At 39.7% G+C, this 20,218-nt stretch overlaps 1 protein-coding gene across 11 annotated transcripts in view; it reads right to left on the bottom strand.

The window, feature by feature from the left end:
* The window catches only part of KHDRBS2 (KH RNA binding domain containing, signal transduction associated 2), a 357,107-nt gene that overhangs the window by 205,518 nt on the left and 131,371 nt on the right, over positions 1–20,218 (bottom strand). For all 11 annotated transcript variants that reach the window (XM_079970540.1, XM_079970539.1, XM_079970535.1 and 8 more), the window contains exon 3: positions 15,435–15,551. In XM_079970540.1, the coding sequence (XP_079826666.1) occupies positions 15,435–15,551 (117 nt within the window). The remainder of the gene's footprint in view (positions 1–15,434; positions 15,552–20,218) is intronic.

Raw genomic sequence — 20,218 nt, 5'->3', positions numbered from 1 at the left:
TTAATAGCAGTCTGTTTGAAATCAAAGCATGCCTCCTGCAAATGTCCAGTTCTTGTTTTGGGGCTATGGGTGGGAGTTGTTGCCATTTAATAGCTGTTCTGATTATATTTTGTTTTGATATGCTGTAACCTTCCTTGGGACCGTTGGATGAAGGGAATGTAAGAAATACAGGAAGTAAACAAACAGACAGACAGTAGTGCTGTAACTGATGTTCCTTATATGGATCTGTCTGGCTCATATTATTCAACTGCCTTATGAATCAAGTGCTATTTCCTCAGACTTCTGCTGCTTGGGATGTTAAATGAGATTCTATGCATGGGCAGGCAGTGTTCAAAAGAACCCCCCGCCGCCACAAGCTACTTTGCAGGCACTTACAAAGTGTGTTATTTTTAATGCCAAGTCCTTACTTCTGAGGAATCTTTCATTAATTTCTGTGAAACTATTTGAGGTCCACTCCCATGAACAATATTACTATGGTGCACACATATCATAACCTGGTGGAGTTGCACAAGCCATGCCTGGGACCCCAGACAAAACTCTAATTCCAAGGGGCAAATGTGATAATATGCACCTGTGCACATGCATCAAAATTACAAAGTTGAATAAAAGTCTCAGAAAACAGATGAACTTTTTTCAGAATCATTGCTGAGAAAATCCATAAATACCAAGCTGATTCTGAATTGAGCCTTGGGCATTTTGCTACATGCACACAAAGAGACTGAAAGGAGCACTAGAAATTCTTCAAATCATTATGGAATTCAAATACAAAAACCATGTTCTTCACTTTCCCTGAACTGCAAAAGTTGGGATGAATTCTGCATAGAGACATTTTAGTACAGGACCTCACCTCTACTTTGTTTCTAAGCTTCAACTGCACTCTACATCATTGCTGGCTAGTTACATTGGCTCTGGCTAATGTCAAAAGGACAGTTCTAGCCAAGACTGAAGGCCAACATCTTGCTTCCTTGCTACTTTTTATCCCCCCCCCCCCCGAAATACATCGTAGGAATCAGAACCAAATGTTCTGTAGGGGTCTACAAATGAATATCCCTGATATGGTGAAACGGGGGTGGGGCCATGCCCATCAATGTCCAGATCTCCCTTCATGTGGCAGATATCTGTGTGCTTACACCAATACACGTGTACGGCCCCTTAAACCTGCCAAATGTATGGCCATTGTGGGCTGTGGCCACCCCACAAATCAGTACTGGGGGTAAAGAGAGGTTGCACAGCCCCAAAGTGCCATTACACATGCTTTGAATGTGTGGCTGGGATTGCCTGAACCCCTACCCTACAGTACTGTGTAAACCGTCACATGTGGATTAGAGCCACGTGAATGGGATAGATTTGTCAGGTTTCTGTTGCGCCTGACAGCTAGGGACACATCCGAGTGCAATTTTCCTTGCACTCATGAGAAATAGCAAAGGTGAGAAATGGTTTGAGAGGGAACTGTCATGGCAAAGTCTTCCTCTAACAGCAGCCACAAAGAGAAAGTGGGTCCTGTCCCTGGGGGTCAGATGCCCCCTCTTGTGGGTGGAGCCTTGCTTGTTATTTTGCTACTACAGTGGTACCTCGGGTTACAGACGCTTCAGGTTACACATTCTGTTAACCCAGAAATAGTACCTCGGGTTAAGAACTTTGCTTCAGGATGAGAACAGAAATCAAGCGATGGCAGCAGAAGGCCCCATTAGCTAAAGTGGTACCTCAGGTTAAGAACAGTTTCAGGTTAAGAATGGACCTCCAGAACGAATTAAGTTCTTAACCTGAGGTACCACTGTATTAAAATGGCTGAATGTACTGTAGTTGGGAGTTCTAGGCCTAAGATGCGTCTGAATCCTAAAGCAGTTTTAAGTTCATTTTTTTAGAAGCTGTGTCTATGCTTATTGAATCTCTATTAGAACTGAGTCCTAGCACTATCTTTTTACACAAATGAATCACTGTGTATGAGTTATGCAAGAAAGAGATTGGATGAATTTTGCATACCTTAATCTCTCCCATGTTCTCTGAAGCGAAATGATAACTCACAGACAAATTTCCTGAGAAAGATGCTCATGCCCAAGCATATGTACAACTAATGCTTCATATTTTTTTCCAGACAAGATGCAAGGGAAGTTAATTTTCCCCCTCCTAGTTATAAATGGCTACAAGCCGAAGTAACAGACTGTGCACATTTTCTTTGAAACTGTTATCGAGGAACCACAAATTACTGCTGATTGTACCATAACTGTGCCAAGATGAAGTTCTAACTATAAAGTGATATTGATCTTGGTTAGATATATGAAGAAGGGATGTTGCAGTACAACAGTAATCAATCAGAAAAATAATCTAGAGGCTAATCAATGTCTCCGAATAAGGGAGCATTAATCCCTGATGGAGATATTACAAATACAATCATATCTACCTTAGTTATCTAAATTCCACTCACCATCTTCCCTTATTATGTTGATCAAGGAATTGAATTACAGAAGGCTGCAACTAGCTGTTCTTCCAAGCCTGATACCCCTTCCCCACTATTCTATTTAATTGTCTGCACTGTAATTTAATGTAATGCTGTCTCAGTAGTGGCAAGCACAAGAATTTCTTGTAACAGTAACCCATTAAGGCATATTAAAAGTATTTATCATGGTTCTCAGGAGTACAGATAAACACAGCACAGGGGGAACTGGGATTTAACATAATTGCTGCAAATATTTCAAAATGGGCTCTTTGGCATTTATCTATATGTAAAACACTGAAAACAACAATAATAAAGCAAAGCACAACAGTATCAAAATCCAGAGTTAATGGAGTTCCATGAAAACAAATAAAACATTTTAGACTATAAATCATTGCTCTACAGAAATGCAGATGGGCAAGGCCTTCAAGGAAAATGAACTATGGTTCTCAAAAGACCCATAATACACCAGCATCATAATATGTCAATTGTTTACTTTATTTCACATTTTTGTTCCTAGTATTATCATTCCATTTTTATCTAAACTTCCTATTTTTTTCAAATATATGTTGAAAGTTTCATTGTGCCATTCTTCAAAGAAAACTTGATGAAGGAAACAGGGCAACTGACTAGCTCCTTTAAGGTCTGACTTCTCCCCATCCATACTTCAAGGCATTTGGTTCAGTTACCTTCCATGAAAACTGTGTCCATACTATAATTGGCTGCAAAGCTTTTCTTTAGAGTTCCTACAATGACCCCATTCTCGTTATAGATAACCCTTCATCCACAACAATCTGCAGTATCTAACCAACTCTCTGGCATCTATGTTGTGACACAAATGGATCAGTTAAACAATTCTGTCTCAGATTCTGTCCAATGTAAGGAAATAATTTTTTTTGCAAAATTAGGCAGCTTTGCATAAACTTGCAATTCACTTATTCCAGAACTTTACTTCTTTACAAAATAAAAACAGGCTGCGGGACTAAAAACAAGCACAACATACACGTAAGTAGTTCTCTTTGCTCTGAACCACTTTCTCTTCATCTCTAACATATCAAAGGAAATTTAACCTGCATCTGCAGTGGCCATACTTCTTTATTATTTAATACTTTGCATGCTAAATCCTGGTAGTGAAAACAAATCTTGTGGCAGATCCTTAGTTTGCCTGTAAATATTACACAGTAGTAGTATGAAGAAATACAAAAGTCTGTTCTAACATCAGATTTGAAGCAGGCATTAGATGTTTTAGTTATCACCACTGTGTCTCACAAGTAATAACATGAGGCCCTCTTTCAAAGCATCTGTTCCAGGGCTGCTGCAATTATTTGCCAAGTGTTCCCTTAGAACAATGTAATCTTTTTTTAAAAAAAGAACTCGCCCTGGAGTATGCAATTCCTCAGAGAAGGTTAAATTGCCCTCTTGGTTATTCAGTTTTGAAAATGCCACCACTAATTGCACTCAAATATTATACCACTTCATGAATCATTTCAGCAGGAAACATTTAAAGTGAAGCAGATGGCTTAATCTCTACTACAAATCCAGTATCATCCAGCCCTGCAGCCAGGCCCAGGAGTGAACAACTACACAACAGGGACTGCAGGCTCCCAGAGCTAATAGGCAAAATGGGTAGTTTGCACTTGACCTTCATTCACCCACGCAAGCGACTAGGAACATCTATTATAACAAATTATTTCTGTAGTCAAAGGAGACCATGACTAAACACGAACCTTGCTTCAATATAATACAAACATGGGTACAGAAACACATGTACAAAGCCCTGTATTTTCTAATCCCCAACTAGAGACAACACATCTCGAGGAGTGAAAAAACACCTGCTCCCATAAATACAGGGAGGAATCCTTTAATTTATTTATTTAATGCATTTATCCATTTATTATTCACCTGCCTCATAAAAGAAGTAAAGCCTGTTTTGCACTGGGAGCACAAAAGTTGGTATCAAAAAATCAACTCAGTTCAACATGTGCAAGGTTGAGGCCCTGGCATAGGGTTATCTCAACCACCCATGCCTTTACAACAGCAAATTTTCATGCCTTAACAGCTGAAAGGGATTACAACAAGGGTGTGATATGCAGGGATGCAGTGAGCATTCATTGTCTAAAACAAATCAACAGAGACTGTACAGTGGTACCTCAGGTTAAGTAGTTAATTTGTTCCGGAGGTCTGTTCTTAACCTGAAACTGTTCTTAACCTGAAGCACCACTTTAGCTAATGGGGCCTCCTGCTGCTGCCACGCCGCCAGAGCACAATTTCTGTTCTCATCCTGAAGCAAAGTTCTTAACCCAAGGTATGATTTCTGGGTTAGCGGAGTCTGTAACCTGAAGCATATGTAACCCGAGGTACCACTGTAGTCCTATTTGGTTGTTCAGAACAATGGGTAGTATCTGAGTTCTACTGCAAAAATAAAGAGATGGCATAAGGGCAAACAGCAATGTACTGCTGAAGACCCATGGGGGTAAAAGGATCTTCAGCCGTGGGTCATTGACTCCCTCCAGCTATTTTGTGGCATGGAACCTGCTTAAATCTGCATTTTAAAATCAGCGAAGATGGCCATGTCCCCACTGATTTCAAGAAGCACACCTGATTCTTGAGAATACGCCGCCCCAGTGCAAGATCTCAAGTTTTTTTAAGTGCTCAAAGGAAATATGCGCTCTCTCTCTCTGTTTCTCTCTCACACACACACACAGAGAATATTTGTGCATCCCTGGTGATATGGCATCATAAAAGTCTGCTGTTCAAAGCGCAAAAAAAGCCAAATACATCATGTTCAAGCCTATTGGGCATGTCTAAAGTAGCTTTTTGGATCCTGGCCAAAAAGAGGTGTGATTAATTCGTCCCCTTTCTTTTGGCACATCCAGATAATGTTTTATGCTATTCCTGTTCCCATTTATGTCACTTGCTCATTTACGTGTGCTTTCTTGACAGTCAATTATTTTGAAGGAAAGTACACTATGGTCTTTGCTCATGTTTGACTCTATTTTCTACATGGGGAAAGGCATTCCAGATAACTGTTTCCATATAATATGTTCATTTTATTTAAATCTCTGATTTTCCTTTCCTTTACAAGCTGATATTTTTAATTCTGCTTACTAATTTCACAAGGGTTTTAAAAGGGATGTTTATTTCAATTATGCATAAAATATAAAAACACAAGAAAAATAAAAACAAAGGGATGCTTTATTGTGTTTTTATATGGGCTGGAAGCCACCCAGAGTGGCTGGGGCAACCCAGTCAGATGGGTGGGAAATAAATAAATAAATACATAAATAAATAAATAAATTTTATTATTCCCTTGATGCCTATATTTGCCATGTGGGAAAGCCACACAGTATGAAAGTGTTCTGGATCTTCCCAATCTTTGAAGACTTTTACATTATGCATTATACTTTCTGCAGTCAACAGGGTCCTTACATTAGTATATCATAAAGATATCTGTAGATCCTGCAGCGTTTTCCATGCATATAGATATCTTAGCTGCTGCCAACAGCCATGTTATAAATTCTTTGGATTGCAGTTGTTGAGTATGATTGTCCCATATATTCAAGACTGACAGCTGCAGAGTCATTTGTATAGTATTTAGAATAAGAGAAAGCTCCTGATACACACGACATCAAAAGTTTGGTTGTTTTTTGGTTTAATGAGTGGGCACTCCCATCGCAGGTGAAAGAAATGTTCCTCCTGCCCCACAACCGTGCCAACAACATTTGTATGCCATCTTGGAACCTATATGAGGCAACACTGTCAGCGTTCAATGCCACCTAAGTGGAAGTTCTAGTCAACATTCTTCTATATATATTCAGACACATATTTATATGGCTTAGAAGATCACATATTGTTCTATTTGCTCTCCACTATAGCAATATACTATACTACACTATACTATACTATAATATACTATAATATACTATAATATACTATAATATACTATAGCAATATAGCGCGGGTGGCGCTGTGGGTTAAACCACAGAGCCTGGGACTTGCCGATCAGAAGGTCGGCGGTTCGAATCCCCGCGACGGGGTGAGCTCCTGTTGTTCGGTCCCAGCTCCTGCCAACCTAGCAGTTCGAAAGCACAAAGTGCAAGTAGATAAATAGGTACCGCTGCAGCGGGAAGGTAAACGGCGTTTCCGTGTGCTGCTCTGGTTCGCCAGAAGCTGCTTAGTCATGCTGGCCACATGACCCGGAAGCTGTCTGCGGACAAACGCCGGCTCCCTCGGCCAGTAAAGCGAGATGAGCGCTGCAACCTCAGAGTCGGTCACGACTGGACCTAATGGTCAGAGGTCCCTTTACCTATAGCAATATATATACTTGTTTCCAAAAGTTTTCAGACCCGTCAGGAATGCAACTAATAAATCAAGAAATTCCCTGTATATAATAGAAACTACCCAATTTCCAGAAGCACCCTAGTTTAACAATAAAAATTCAAATTTATTAAGTTCACTATTGGCCTGAGTCTTCAAATGTGATTCACTGATAAAGATTTAAATCGGAGAGCCTGTAGCTAATTAAGGTTTGGGTTGCCAGCTATGACCCTACGTTGTTCCAAAGTAATAGGGTTTTTAATACTGTATAAATTCTGTGATCTAAACCTGTCTTTCTTTTCCCATTTCAGTATCATGCTGTGTAACACCATATCCTTAACTTTGAATGGGATCCCAGTGGAAATAAAGGGAAGCAGATAGGTGGTATGTGGCATTGCCAATTTCCCTATGTGTTCAGCATGCACAATGTAAATAGATTATGATTTTTTTCGTAATAAGAATGTATTTAAATGATAAATTGGAAGGACTCACAATAGTGTTTGATGTAATATTTCTTGTTCTAGAGTCATCCATTTCTTACACACTTTTGAAATAATAAAACATAGCTGCTTCAATTGAAATACCTCATAACAGAGGCCCAGCTGTGACAGGCCTCTGCCTACCTCCATACAGTTTTCTATAGTGATTTTTCTTAACCAATCAAGTTATTTTCCCTTGAAAAACGTATTTATTTATTAATTTTTGCCAAGATTTAATTGTATTTGGGCAGAGATACATGGAACGCATTAGAAAAAGATACCCCCCAAAGGCAATACCACCATCTGCATGGCAGATATTCTGCATAACACTGAGAGGTTCAGTTTGGTCCATTTGCATTTCCTTTTTAATCTTTTTGATCAGGGGAGCGGAATTCAGACAATATAATTTATTTAGGCTTTTATGAGCATGCACTCATGGATATTTAAACCCTTTGTTACATATAGAGATACATGCCTGTTTTTACAACTCCAGTTAGGCTTAAAGCTAAAATACATGATCATTGATATATTTATATTACTGCATAATACAAAAACTCCTTCAAAATCAGGTAATTTCCTGTGCTGAGGCCAGTAAGGATTTGTGTGAAGCACTTAATTAAGATAAAACTGAGAAGCACACTCAAGTTAGCCTTAGGTAAAGGTAAAGGTACCCCTGCCCGTACGGGCCAGTCTTTTTTTTTTTTTTTTTTTTTAAATAATATTTATTAAGAGTTTAAAGGTTACAAAAAGGGAAAAAAATTAAACAAATCAATATAATACAATACAAAAACAAAAACACTACATAGAACATTGAATTAACAAAACAAAACAAGAACAATTAAAAACACTTCTAATATTTCCAAACTTAGCTTTCATTCACTTGTTTCATTGACTTCCTCACGCCTCCCTTTTTGTATTCCACCTCAATTAACTGTTTCAGCAATTTCTTTCCACCGTACGGGCCAGTCTTGACAGACTCTAGGGTTGTGCGCTCATCTCACTCTAGAGGCTGGGAGCCGGCGCCGTCCAGACACTTCCGGGTCACGTGGCCAGTGTGACATCGCTGCTCTGGCGAGCCTGCACCAGCACAGCACACGGAACGCCGTTTACCTTCCCGCTATAAAGTGGTACCTATTTATCTACTTGCACTTTAAGGGTGCTTTCGAACTGCTAGGTGGGCAGGAGCTGGGACCGAAAGACGGGAGCTCACCCCGCCGCGGGGATTCAAACCGTCGACCATACGATCAGCAAGTCCTACGCACGTGATCCACCACCACCTTACACCAAGCTCGGTGTGTGTGTGTGGATTTAGAATCTGCAGCCACGATATTCTTGATGGCTATAGCAGAAGGTGGTGCATCAGGGCAACCCAGCCTGATCCCTGAACCAACTTTTTGTGCTGGACAGCGCGGGAAGCTCCCTGTGCCAGTCAGCTCTGGCTGTGAGACCACTGGATCCCAAGGCCACTCAGCCCTTCCCCACCCTTTCAATGACCTGTTTTGGGGCCTTCTGCTGGGCTCCTCTGGCAGGTGGAGACACTGTCAGCAGGCTTCTCACCCTAAGGCCCATGCGGAAAGGGGGACAGCCAAGGTACACTTGCCCCAGGCCTCAGAGGGCTAAGTTAGCTGCCGGGTGGGGGGCTGCCAGGGACCAGCTCCTTTTTTGTTTGAGTTTTTTATAACTTTATTCTAACAAGACTCCTGCCCCAAACCTCAGTGGAGCTCTGTACATTTAGCAGTCAGTGGAACACTACCTCAACCAGCAGAGCTGAGCAGAGAGAGACAACTCTGCCCACTCAATCTAAATCCTCTTCAGTCCAGCATTAAGGAGTAGCGGTGAATTGCTCTGTAACTTAAGCATGTGTGAATAACTGCCTAGATCCAACAAAGTGTCAAATATCATGTTTTCCTATACCATATAGCAATGATACCTGTAGGGGAAAAAATTAAAACTCTGCAGAGAGAAGTTACACAGGAGTTGGGTTTCTATCAAACTACTATATTAAAGTTGCTCGATTGCAAGTGAATTCTTTGTTCAAAATCCACTAAAGGAAAATACTGATAGGGTTTTAAGCAAAAGGGCTTTGAGGGGAATCTATTTCAGTACAGTACAGCCCAGGAAATGTTCAGTCCAACTAAGCCATGTTTTAGGGCTTATGGAATGTACTACTTATTATCGTGTCATGTTTTTGATGAACTCTGAGTTAAAAGTCCCTGCAAACATAATATATATATATGTTTTCAAAAATGTAATTGATTTTAAGTCTATATATAGTGTTATTTTCTGTGTTTTTATTGTGCAATATCTTTCAATGCGTTCAGAATACAAATGATCAGACTTGTTGGAAAGGATGTGCTGCTGTTAGCACACATTGGCACGTGTGGTGAGCGTGCCTCCATGCGACTACTTTCTGGACACAAATGCTTAAGAAAAGTGAAATTATCATTGGCCGTTCACCAGTCCTAGACTCTTCCACCTATTTTCTCAAGACTTAATGCTGACCTGCCTTTAAAACCTTTCGTAATTTTCATTGTAGCTGCAGCTAGACTGGTTCTGACACAGGGATGGAAGGATGTTTCTGTTATTAATGGGAACTGCTGGTATAAGAAAGCCACCTCAGAAAAACCTCCTATCATCTTAAGCTTTTGAAGGGGACTGCTAAACCAATGGCTTTGCTGCCACTTGGTGGACCTTTGTGACGTACATGAGCAAACAACATATGAAGCCATTTAGCCCAGTGAATTACTGTATTACTTTATTTGGCAATGCCTATGACATATGACTCTTTGACTGATTGGTCCGAGCCATGCCCCCGCTTTCACCAGACTGTACTTAACAAGATTATGTCCCTCCTTTTCATTTATGCATAAGGCGTCTCCCTCTCTGCTTTGGACTTAACTTGGTTTTCTATGAACCATTTTTGTTCAGTATGTTCAGTGTTATTGTATTTTTTATGTCTTAATAATGAAAGGTATTTAAAAATAAAGTCCCTGCAGACACAGAATAGATAATATGTTTTTTTAAATGATAAAATTTTAAGTCTTTATATGGTCTTATTTGGTGCGCTTTTATTGAGCAATATCTTTCAATAATCAAAATGAACAATTTAATGTTATTAAAACATTAGCTTTCATTATGAGACTGGAAGGTAAGTACAACTATATTTAATACAATGCTGCTAACATCTTCTGTTCCATGGGGCTCAAATAGACACTACTACCCTGTTAATGGTGGCCACTGTTTTTGCCCTAGGACAGCTCATGGCAAATGGAACACCTGTGATTTAGCAAGCCACCTCAAACATCTTCAGTATTACTTGAGGGAAAGCATATAATTTTTTTAATCTAAATTCACAAACTACTTCACTCAAAGCTGATGGGTTTTAGTAACACAAGAGGTCATGATTAATTTGAGCACCTAGACATACTGTAAAATATATCAATGTTAGAAGAAACAAATAAGAGGTCTTGAGGTCTTGAATGTGAGTGTGTGTGTGCTGTTAGAAAGCTAATGTAGCCATGTTGATCCATAAGAAAAAATCTCCAAAGCCTGTAGTTGGATAACACCTTTATTAAGACCCACCAGTGTCAGGAGCATCCTACATGCGAGTAGGGCTCTGATAGAGACACGTGCCTGACTGGCATGTTCTCTCCCTCCTGGTCGTTCGTTCGGGAGCTTCAAAAGCATTCTCCAGCCCGAAGATCACAGTGACTGATACCTCTGAGAGGCATCAGCACACTTCAGGATTCTGCAGAGTATTGGCAATTCGCGTTACAGGCTCAGCAGTACAGCATTTTGGGTAAACTACTTTATTTACAGATAATACATTCGGAGCATTCTGACTTAGCTCCTTCCTCCTTCTCTTTAGACAGCAAAGAGAAAGAACAAAGGACAATAATCCTACAGTAATACAAACATCCTGTATCCGTCACTTCCCACTATGTTAAGGTTACCAGACGTCCCCGTTTCCCGGGGACAGTCTCCGGATTTACAAATCAGTCCCCATACAAAATCCATTGAAGTTGAAAAGTGTCCCCGGATTCATTGAAAAAAATCTGGTAACCTTACACTATGTGGAATGAAAACATATACCATCATGTGATAAAAAACAATCCCATGACTGCAAGCACGGGACAAGAATCCTAACATCCTCCCCTGATTCATGTACCGAGTTGTAGTTATCAGTGTAACCGCAACAAAAATACAGATGTTATACACACAGTATACCCCTGTATATCCATGATGCCTGATGAAGAGTTCCTGAGAGTTTCCCACTTTTTCTTTTTACTTTTTGATTGGTTCTAATAAAAGTGTTACTCAAATGTGGGCTTTGAGGCTTTTTGCTGCTGTAACACAGGGACAACCAAAGTGGGGCCTTCCAGATGTTATTGGACTCCAACTCCCACCAACCTCAGAGACCAGGCACAAAGGTCAGGGATGAGTCTACTAACATCTGGAGGAAACCATGTTGGCTACCCCTGCTATAAATGAATAAAATATGTTGTGCCCCTTGTGCTGCTGCTTCTGATTTCCCTAAATCTGATAATTCAGCACCAGGGAAACAATACTTTGGTGTGCAGGCCTTGTTGGCTGTGCCATCTGTAGCATAAGATAGGGAGGTGGTAACACAATAAGGGCCTTCTTGGTGGAAATGCACCAATTACAGAACTCTCTCCTGGGGAATATCAAGTCTATCTTCACAGTTGATATTTTGAAGTCCAGGCCTTTGGATAATTAAAGCTGTAGGATTTGGGGGTTGTGGTTATGTGGGCTGCTGTTGCTGGATTTTATCTGGATTATTATTTGTTAATATATAATGGCTTTGGTCTTTATGTTATGCCATCCTGTGTTCCAGATTGGAGGAAAGATGGGATATAAACACAGTAAACAAATAAGCAAGCAAGCAAACATAATGTGATATGAAACACAATGGCTACTTTTCTTGGCCTCCCTAAATGTCTCCATTCATCAATGTCCAACTAGCACAGCTATTCCTATTAGAAGATAGTGTGTGTATAGTATGTTGAGAAGTATAGCTAGCAAACATGACCAGGACAGTATAGGCGGTAGCCACCTCATTTACTTCAAGTTTATAAAAACAACTCTGTCTGCATACAAAAGTAAGTATTTAATCACACATAATTAGTAAGCAAAGATGTATCTTAGGAGAGGTAGCCACAAATATAATTACTAGTGACTGTTACCTTGGAAAACATGTATACCACATATGCAATTTCAGGAATTGATGCCTATATATAAGTCCACTTGTAATCAGATTTCACTTGTCTATAGGTTTTTAATTGTTCTCTTTCATTATTTTCTTCCAGACTGCTTGAAATTGTTTCATGATGTGATAAGAACACAAGGTGGGGAATAGAAGGGGGGTGGGGTGGATTGTAAGCCTGAATGTTTAAAATCTTCTCATTTTTAACACTCAAAAGAAGAGACGACTTACAGGTTTGTACTGCAAGCACAGGGATGACAAGCTTTAAAAGCATCATATGAGACAGAATGGTAATCATAGTTCTCCAGTTGGAGGGCCTGTTATTTCCACCTGTCATAGGAACTCAATGGAAATTGGTTGTTATCTTATGATGGGCACAATTCCCTTCTGTATTCATCACATTAAGCAGCTTATATCTGATTTTTTAAAAACAAACAAACCATACTTGGCAATTTAGGCACTAAAAGTTTTGAAATTCGGTGCTGTAGCAGGAGTGGGGGGGGGGAGCCAATAGGCGAATCAATGAGAAAAAAATATTTATTTCTCCCCCAAAACTCCACCCATCATCTCTTTTATTGTTTTAAATCATGCAGATTGTGGTTGATGGTTCTTGCAGACCAAAACATCTGGAGGGTACAAGGTTGGGGGTCTTAGACAATTCTTCTCAGATCCATGCTGTTCTACAAGATCACAGCTTTAGAGTGAGCATGCATCTTGAATTGATATAAAACTGGTGATGGGTAACTGGAGTTTTAGGATTAGATGGAGGGTTCTCTTAATCACAGTAGAGTTTTTGTGCAGCTCCCATTCTTTTATAAATGGATCTTAGCACCAAAGTTTCTTCGAGAATTCAGTGATGGGAATTCCTATCTTCCTTCTTTCTCACAAAGTAGCAGTGTATGTTTGTGGGAGAAGTTGGTCCACGTGGTCAGAGTATGTGTGCTGGATTCTACCCTTTGTACCACAATGCAACCAAAATTCAAATATTACCCCAAAGCTGGATTCAGCCATGGAGGGAAAAGCCTATAGGCCCATTTTCATGGAGCTCACACATAACATCTAGTTTGGTCCTAAAGATGCAGGAACTTCCCAGTGAGTTGTGCCCATAACGAAGTCTCAAGTAGCTTCTCTTTGCTAGGCTCTATGCTAGCACCAACATCTGCAATATACTCTAGAAACATTATCTGGGTGAATTAATCATTCCTGGAATCTTTGCACCAATGAACAAACATGTCCATTCATACTAACAGCATCATATTTAATGTCCCGTTTATTTAAATCATATACTGTAACTTTTAAAAATATGTTGGTTTTTCTTTGCGCAAACTGGCAACAAGAGATAATAATATAGCATTAAACAGACTGATGAAAGTGGAATCTTAATGACCCCCCCTTAAACTCATTGTTACTCTTCTATTGTGTTGAAATGAATGGCGGGAGTAACTGAAAGGTAGAAGCAAACCAGGATTTCTGAAAGCAGTGTCAGAAATAACTGAGTGGAACTGCTACAACACGCCAGGCCTGGGACACAACAATACAGGAGAGTGATTGGAATCACTAAATGCAGGCACTGTGCCTGCTTCAAGAAATGTTGCCTTCATTTATACCTGATCATCTTAAGGCAGAAACGGGAAACCTCTGACCCTCCAGATGTTCCATCATCCCTGACTGTAGCATTGGCAGCAGGAACACCCGGAGGGCCAGGGAAAGCAAAATAAAAGACATCTGCAACCAGCAGCCCTTTTGCTGACACCACCTTTCAGGGGAGCAGAACAAAAATCACAGCAATCACGTCAGACTGGATGAGGAAGCCAGCTGCCACAAAGACTGAAAATATCTCGCTGCTAAGCATATGCCTGGAAGCCTATCTCAAGAGTGTGTGGTTTTTTTTGTGTGTGTGTGTGTGAATTCTCTGTGGCCATTGCTGCAGAGCTGGTCAAAGAGCAATACAGGCATGGGGATTGGGCAGTGTTTGAGAGTTATAAAAGCCCGGGAGCCAATGATACCACCTGACTAGAACAGAAGCAGGAATACCTGTTGAACTGAGGACAGCACTCTGAAGGACATTTGCTTCCCAGGATCTCCCTTAGCTGCCACAAGCATCAGGGCTGGGGAGAGGATTTCAGCTGTCACTGGTCATCCATTAGCTGCTATCTATCTAATAACTGGGAATCATGGCTAGTCCAGTTACCAGACCAGCAGTGGCAGTAGTATTGTCAGCAAAAACACGGTACTTGGTAGACTGGGGTGACAAGTTAGAAGAACATCTGCCCCTAGGACTAACCACCTTTCAGGGGAGCAGAGCCAAGGGCCCTATGATATCAATGATAACGCTTAATATTCCAGGTCTCTTATTGTCAGGGCAATATAATATGCTTATAAATCTGACTGTGAACTGCTTTGAGACCCATTGTAACTTAAAAGTGGCATGCAAGTATTGCAAAGCAAAGAAATATCTGATCATTGGCCATACTAGCTGGGGCTTATGGAAGCCAAGAGATGTCTAACAACACATAGAAGGCCAGGGCTCCCCACCCCTGCCTTAAGAAGGAGGGAAAGGCAAAGGGTGTGATTAATCAACCAGATGATAATTACGATGCAGTCCAAGTTTCAGTATGTTGTCAACTCAGTTCCAAGTTCTGAGTTTCATGTAACACAAATTCTAGGAACATGCATAGCAATCATGTTATACACCGTACCCAGTTATAAAAGATTCACATGGATCCTTAATCACTGCAGAGAACATTTTTAAGTTGCAATGATGCACATTATCTCCATAAAATATGTTGAGGTCTAGACTTCAGGGTGATTCCACCCACACCCCCAGTAATGTTCTTTCTCCTCAAAAATATAACATTATACAGAATTTTTTTCTACAATGTTAGATCACCATAACCATTTAAATACTCAGCAAATGACATATTACAATGACTTTGTCTACATTCGATATGGCTAAAAAATCAAGAGTTGGGTACAGTACCTTGGCTTTGTCTCTCATAGAACCCTTCCCCAGGATTGACATTTTTGCACCTGTTTCCTCTTGTAACCTTTTCAAGGAATTTCCTCTTGGTCCAAGCAATTTGCCCACAAAATTAAACTAAAAAATAAAACAGAATAGGGAGGGATGGAAGTTAGAAAACGTTGGTTTCTGGAAGTGCAGTACACATTGAGAAGCAATATATTGTAGATGGTATACTATTGAGAACAGAACAGCATCCCCAGCTTGCAAAGCACTTGCAATTCCATGGATGTGCAAAGTGGCAAGAAGGATTATAATGTTTCCTTCCCAAGTCTGTTTTTCCCTCTTCAACTCCATATTCCAACTGCATTTCCCTACTTGATCACCAAAACCATTGCAGAACCATGATAAGGGCAAAAGCAGTGTTGAGGGTTTCAGGGAATGTAAGATGTTATGGACCGGCTGGATGAAGAGGAGGCACCAGCTGGGAACCCCCCCGGGAACCCCCCCCCAGGAGAAGAATGCTCTATCTTTCATATCTTCCAGAATATCTTCTAAACTGGTCTCATAAATTTGCTGAGTAGATATTAGCTTGTACAAGGGGAAGAACAAAATTAGATAGATCACCAGTACAAAATGATTATCATCCTAGATCTATGGTCAAACAGCTGCTAAATCAGTCACTTTACTATTTTTGTAAAAAATATTATGGTAAATGCATTGCTGTTATAAATGTAATCCCTTTAATCCTACAAAAGCTGGAAGCCTGTCTTTAGGAACACAGGAAGTTTCCTTATACCAAGTCAGTACAACATTGTCTGTACTGATTGGCAGTAGCTCTCCTGGCTTTCAGGCAAAGGCCTCTCACAGCCCTACCTGGAGATACCAAGAAAAAGCATGTGCTCCATCACCGAGCCACAACCCTTCTCTTGAAGAGACTGGTGCAATATTTGACTATTTGACTATATCAACCACCAAGTGTTCTAGAGACAAACACAGACGCAGAAAGCCCATATGCTGGCCCAGTTCCATCAAACAGATGGCCAATGACTCTAAGCAAACATCTTTCAGAGTGCAAGACCATACAGATATAACAAGCTATTCCCTCTGTTTTCAGTCTAGTAATTTTCCGTTGGAATTTGGTAACATGTGGCATGTAAATAAAGGAATTTAAAGAAATGTAATATTTTTTTTCCTGGTTAAATAATAATAATAATAATAATTGTGCTCCATTTTCAGTGCAGGGGAATATAATTAAGGCCTCCAGTGGGGGGTATGACTGCAACGTCTTTTCCTCTCTTACATATATTTATTATTCTCTAAGTTTTAAAACAACAACAACAATGTTGCATTGTATAATTTTTGTGTGTGTGTTTATCTAGACAGTTTGTAATCAGCTTTTGAAAAGCAACCAATTATGTGGCTGAGTGCATCTCTCAGGAGAGACACTCCACATCAATATGGAAACTTAGGTCCTCCTCCTGGTAGATGCCATTATTGCATCACTTAAAAATGGCATTTTGAGCAGGATCTCCCCAGCATATTTAAAATATAGAGGGAAAAGATGCTTCATGTGATATTCTGGACCCAAACCATTTGCTTACAGAATGGACTTACTGAATAGAATACTGATGGTAGAGCGTCCCAACCTAGCTGATTAAAAAAGAAAGACAGACTGGCAAATATTCACATATGTTACATCTCCAAGACGCCAAATTGTTGTTGTTGTTGTTGTTGTTGTTGTTGTTGTTGTTGTTGTTGTTGTTGTTATTGAAGTTGAGCTGAGTTTTCACGAGTTTCCATTTTCACATCAGAACTTGCCCTTTGGCATTGTAAAACCTTTTGTACGATCAGTGGGCAAATTATGCAAAAGGAAAAGAAGGGGGGGATCAGCATATTGAGAAGCTGTTTATGCAAATGTCGTTCAGTCTCTAAGCTCGTTTCAAAGGTCTAAGCCCAGGAATTCTCCAGATATTACACAGCTCTTTTGAAAACATAACCAGCAGCTTCCAAGCCCTGTGCAGATACATTTGTTTTACATACATCCAAAAAAGGACAGTGAAACTGTTTTGTGTACTTTTCATTCAGTTGCACTTTTCCATATGTAAATTCCTATTAAATTTTATCCAGTAATATTTCAATATAATTTATATACAGAAATGCACTCCAAATTTAGCAAACATACTAGAAAATTCTTTTGTGAAATCAGACATCAATCACATTGCCATATTGGAGATTGATTCACCAATGAAAGAAAACAGCGCCATTCTATTTTAAGTCAAAGGAGATTGTTATGCTGCAAGGTCTATCAATGGTTTCATGAAACGTTCTTAATTACATGATCAGTCTGTATTATGTATTATATATAACCTGGCCAACATCCAAGTTGGAGGAGACTTAATTATTTCAGAAATTGTATATCAAAATCTAATTAAAGGATGCATTATAATTCACTGGAATTTTGATTTCATCATTAATAGCAATTATAATTAAGGCAGCACTTACATAGTAATTTGCATGTTCATAACGTAGTGCAAACATTAATTTTCTTATTCAAGTCATGTTCATATTCAAAGGAAAGTAGTTATTTTAATGTGACTGATGTGCCCATACTCATTAACATAGCTTTAAAGAGACAGCATTTATTTAAAAGCAGTTCTGTTTAATCTCAAGGCAATGTACAAAGTTACATTTGCATGCCAAAGTCCCATGACCCCACAGTTCCCTAGTGAAAAAATAAAGCACCCGACAAGGGGATTTTTGGTAATGTTGCAGGGAAATGACCAGAAAATGGGCAAAGTCTGTTCAAATATATCCCACTTTCTGCTCAAATGTATCCTGCTCCATCTCCAGATTTGCTCTGTAGAGTTGGGGGACCCTCCCCAGAACACATTTATGGGGCATATGGGAAAGAAGAGAGGGATATTGTTCCACTGCATGAGGAGAAAACAATTTGTTTAGTACTATATGGTGTGCAATTCTATATACATAATTCATTTTTATTTTTTATTTAAATAAATTTATACATCACTTACTCAAACAAAAGACCTATATGCAGTTTACAAAAGTCTCTTAAGTAGCTTCTAAGTTAGAAGTTATAAATTAGCACCTGCAAATTCTTTGTACAGTGGTACCTCGGGTTACAAATGCTTCGGGTTACAAACGCTTCGGGTTACAAACTCCGCTAACCCAAAGTAGTTACCTCGGGTTGCGAACTTTCCCCCAGGATGAGAACAGAAATCATGTGCCAGCAGCACGGCAGCAGTGGGAGGGAGTATGCAAAAGCACACCTCAGGTTAAGAACGGTTTTGGGTTAAGAACAGACCTCCGGAACGAATTAAGTTTATAACCTGAGGTACCACTGTAAATGGGTTCTCTTGTGTCCTCTTTTTTGGAGATATGCAAGTGGCCACACTTCCAAATAGAAAAGCTCAGATAAAGCCAAAGTATTTTCCAAAATGGGGAAATAACTTGACTTAAATGGAGTCAACGTGAATCAGTTCTGTCCACGTCACACTCACAACAGAACTACAGTGCGTAGGTTCATTGGCATGTGGTGTAGTCATTAGCACCAGAACCGGTGCAAAAAAGAGAAGAGGCTTCCCCCTTGCCACTCCAGTCCTTAGAACATCACCACAGTGCAGGTCAACAGGTAGGAAGGGAGAGAGGCTGGAAGAGTGAAGGTTTACGAGCAAGTGAATGGAAAAGGGGCAGAGAAGAATGGGGCTTGAGAGGGTGGAAAAATTCTTCTGTGGTTAAGGCAAGCGATCAAATCTCATGGGACGTGTATTTCTGAACCAGGAAATATGAGACTCATTGACCATTCTCCTACAGATATGATTGTGTTGAGTGCATGTGTGTAGCATGGGATAAGTAATAAGGGAAACAAATTGGGCCGTAGAGGAAAACAGAATATAAGAATAAGAAGCAGAAGATAATAATGTTCATGAAAATAGATGAATATGTGTGTGTATGTGTGTTCCTGTTTCCCATAAGTCGATTCTGCCCTGTTCATACATTAATCTGTATATTGCTATTTTTTAACAAATGTTTGCCAAAATTATGCATTTAAATGCGAATTTCTCAATATACTTCCTTTCGAAATGTGCCTTATTAGGTATACTTTGATAGATTTGAGCCAAGTACTGCATTTGAACATTTGGAAAGTATGTGGATAATTAAGTTCTGATAGGCACATTAGTCTGGGAAGTGTGGACTGACTGGGTTGATTTCTCTGGAATTTGCAAAGATTGAATTCCTCAAGCATATCTAGTATGAATTTACGCATATGTTAATATTTCTTAATGACTGTGTACTTGCTAATTTTTAGTCTGTCTGATGTATCAGTGGGCAGCTGTGAAGGGTGATCTATGGACAACTGATCTGTCCTCAGAAATATTTATTTATTTTTACCGCATTTGTTGGATGTGTTGCTGTTCATTTGTGGGGGAATACCACATACTGATGAATTAACACCACATACGTACAACAGGAAAAGCCCCGGTGCAAAAACTGAAATACTGTTAACTATTAATAGGCTATAACTGATTAATAACATCCAACATAACCTAGCACATTTCATTTGTAACTTTTATCAAAGGACAGGATTTGGCTTTCAGTTTCTAAGAGGATTATATGGTTAATACTCAATTGGCTTCTAAAATAACATTACAGGGAGCTTCACTTCCATTGCATAACAATCCTCTTTTTGCCTTAATATTTATACTTGATAAGACAGTATTTAGCAAATTGTACATACTAAGACCAACTCAGTGACAGAGGTACCCAGATCTTACGTCAACAAA

The sequence above is a fragment of the Podarcis cretensis genome, assembly GCF_951804945.1.
Source record: "Podarcis cretensis genome assembly, chromosome: 3".
Lineage (NCBI taxonomy): Eukaryota > Metazoa > Chordata > Lepidosauria > Squamata > Lacertidae > Podarcis > Podarcis cretensis.
The sequence above is the reverse complement of the archived record's forward strand: the minus strand, read 5'-3'. Positions and strand labels throughout refer to the sequence as shown.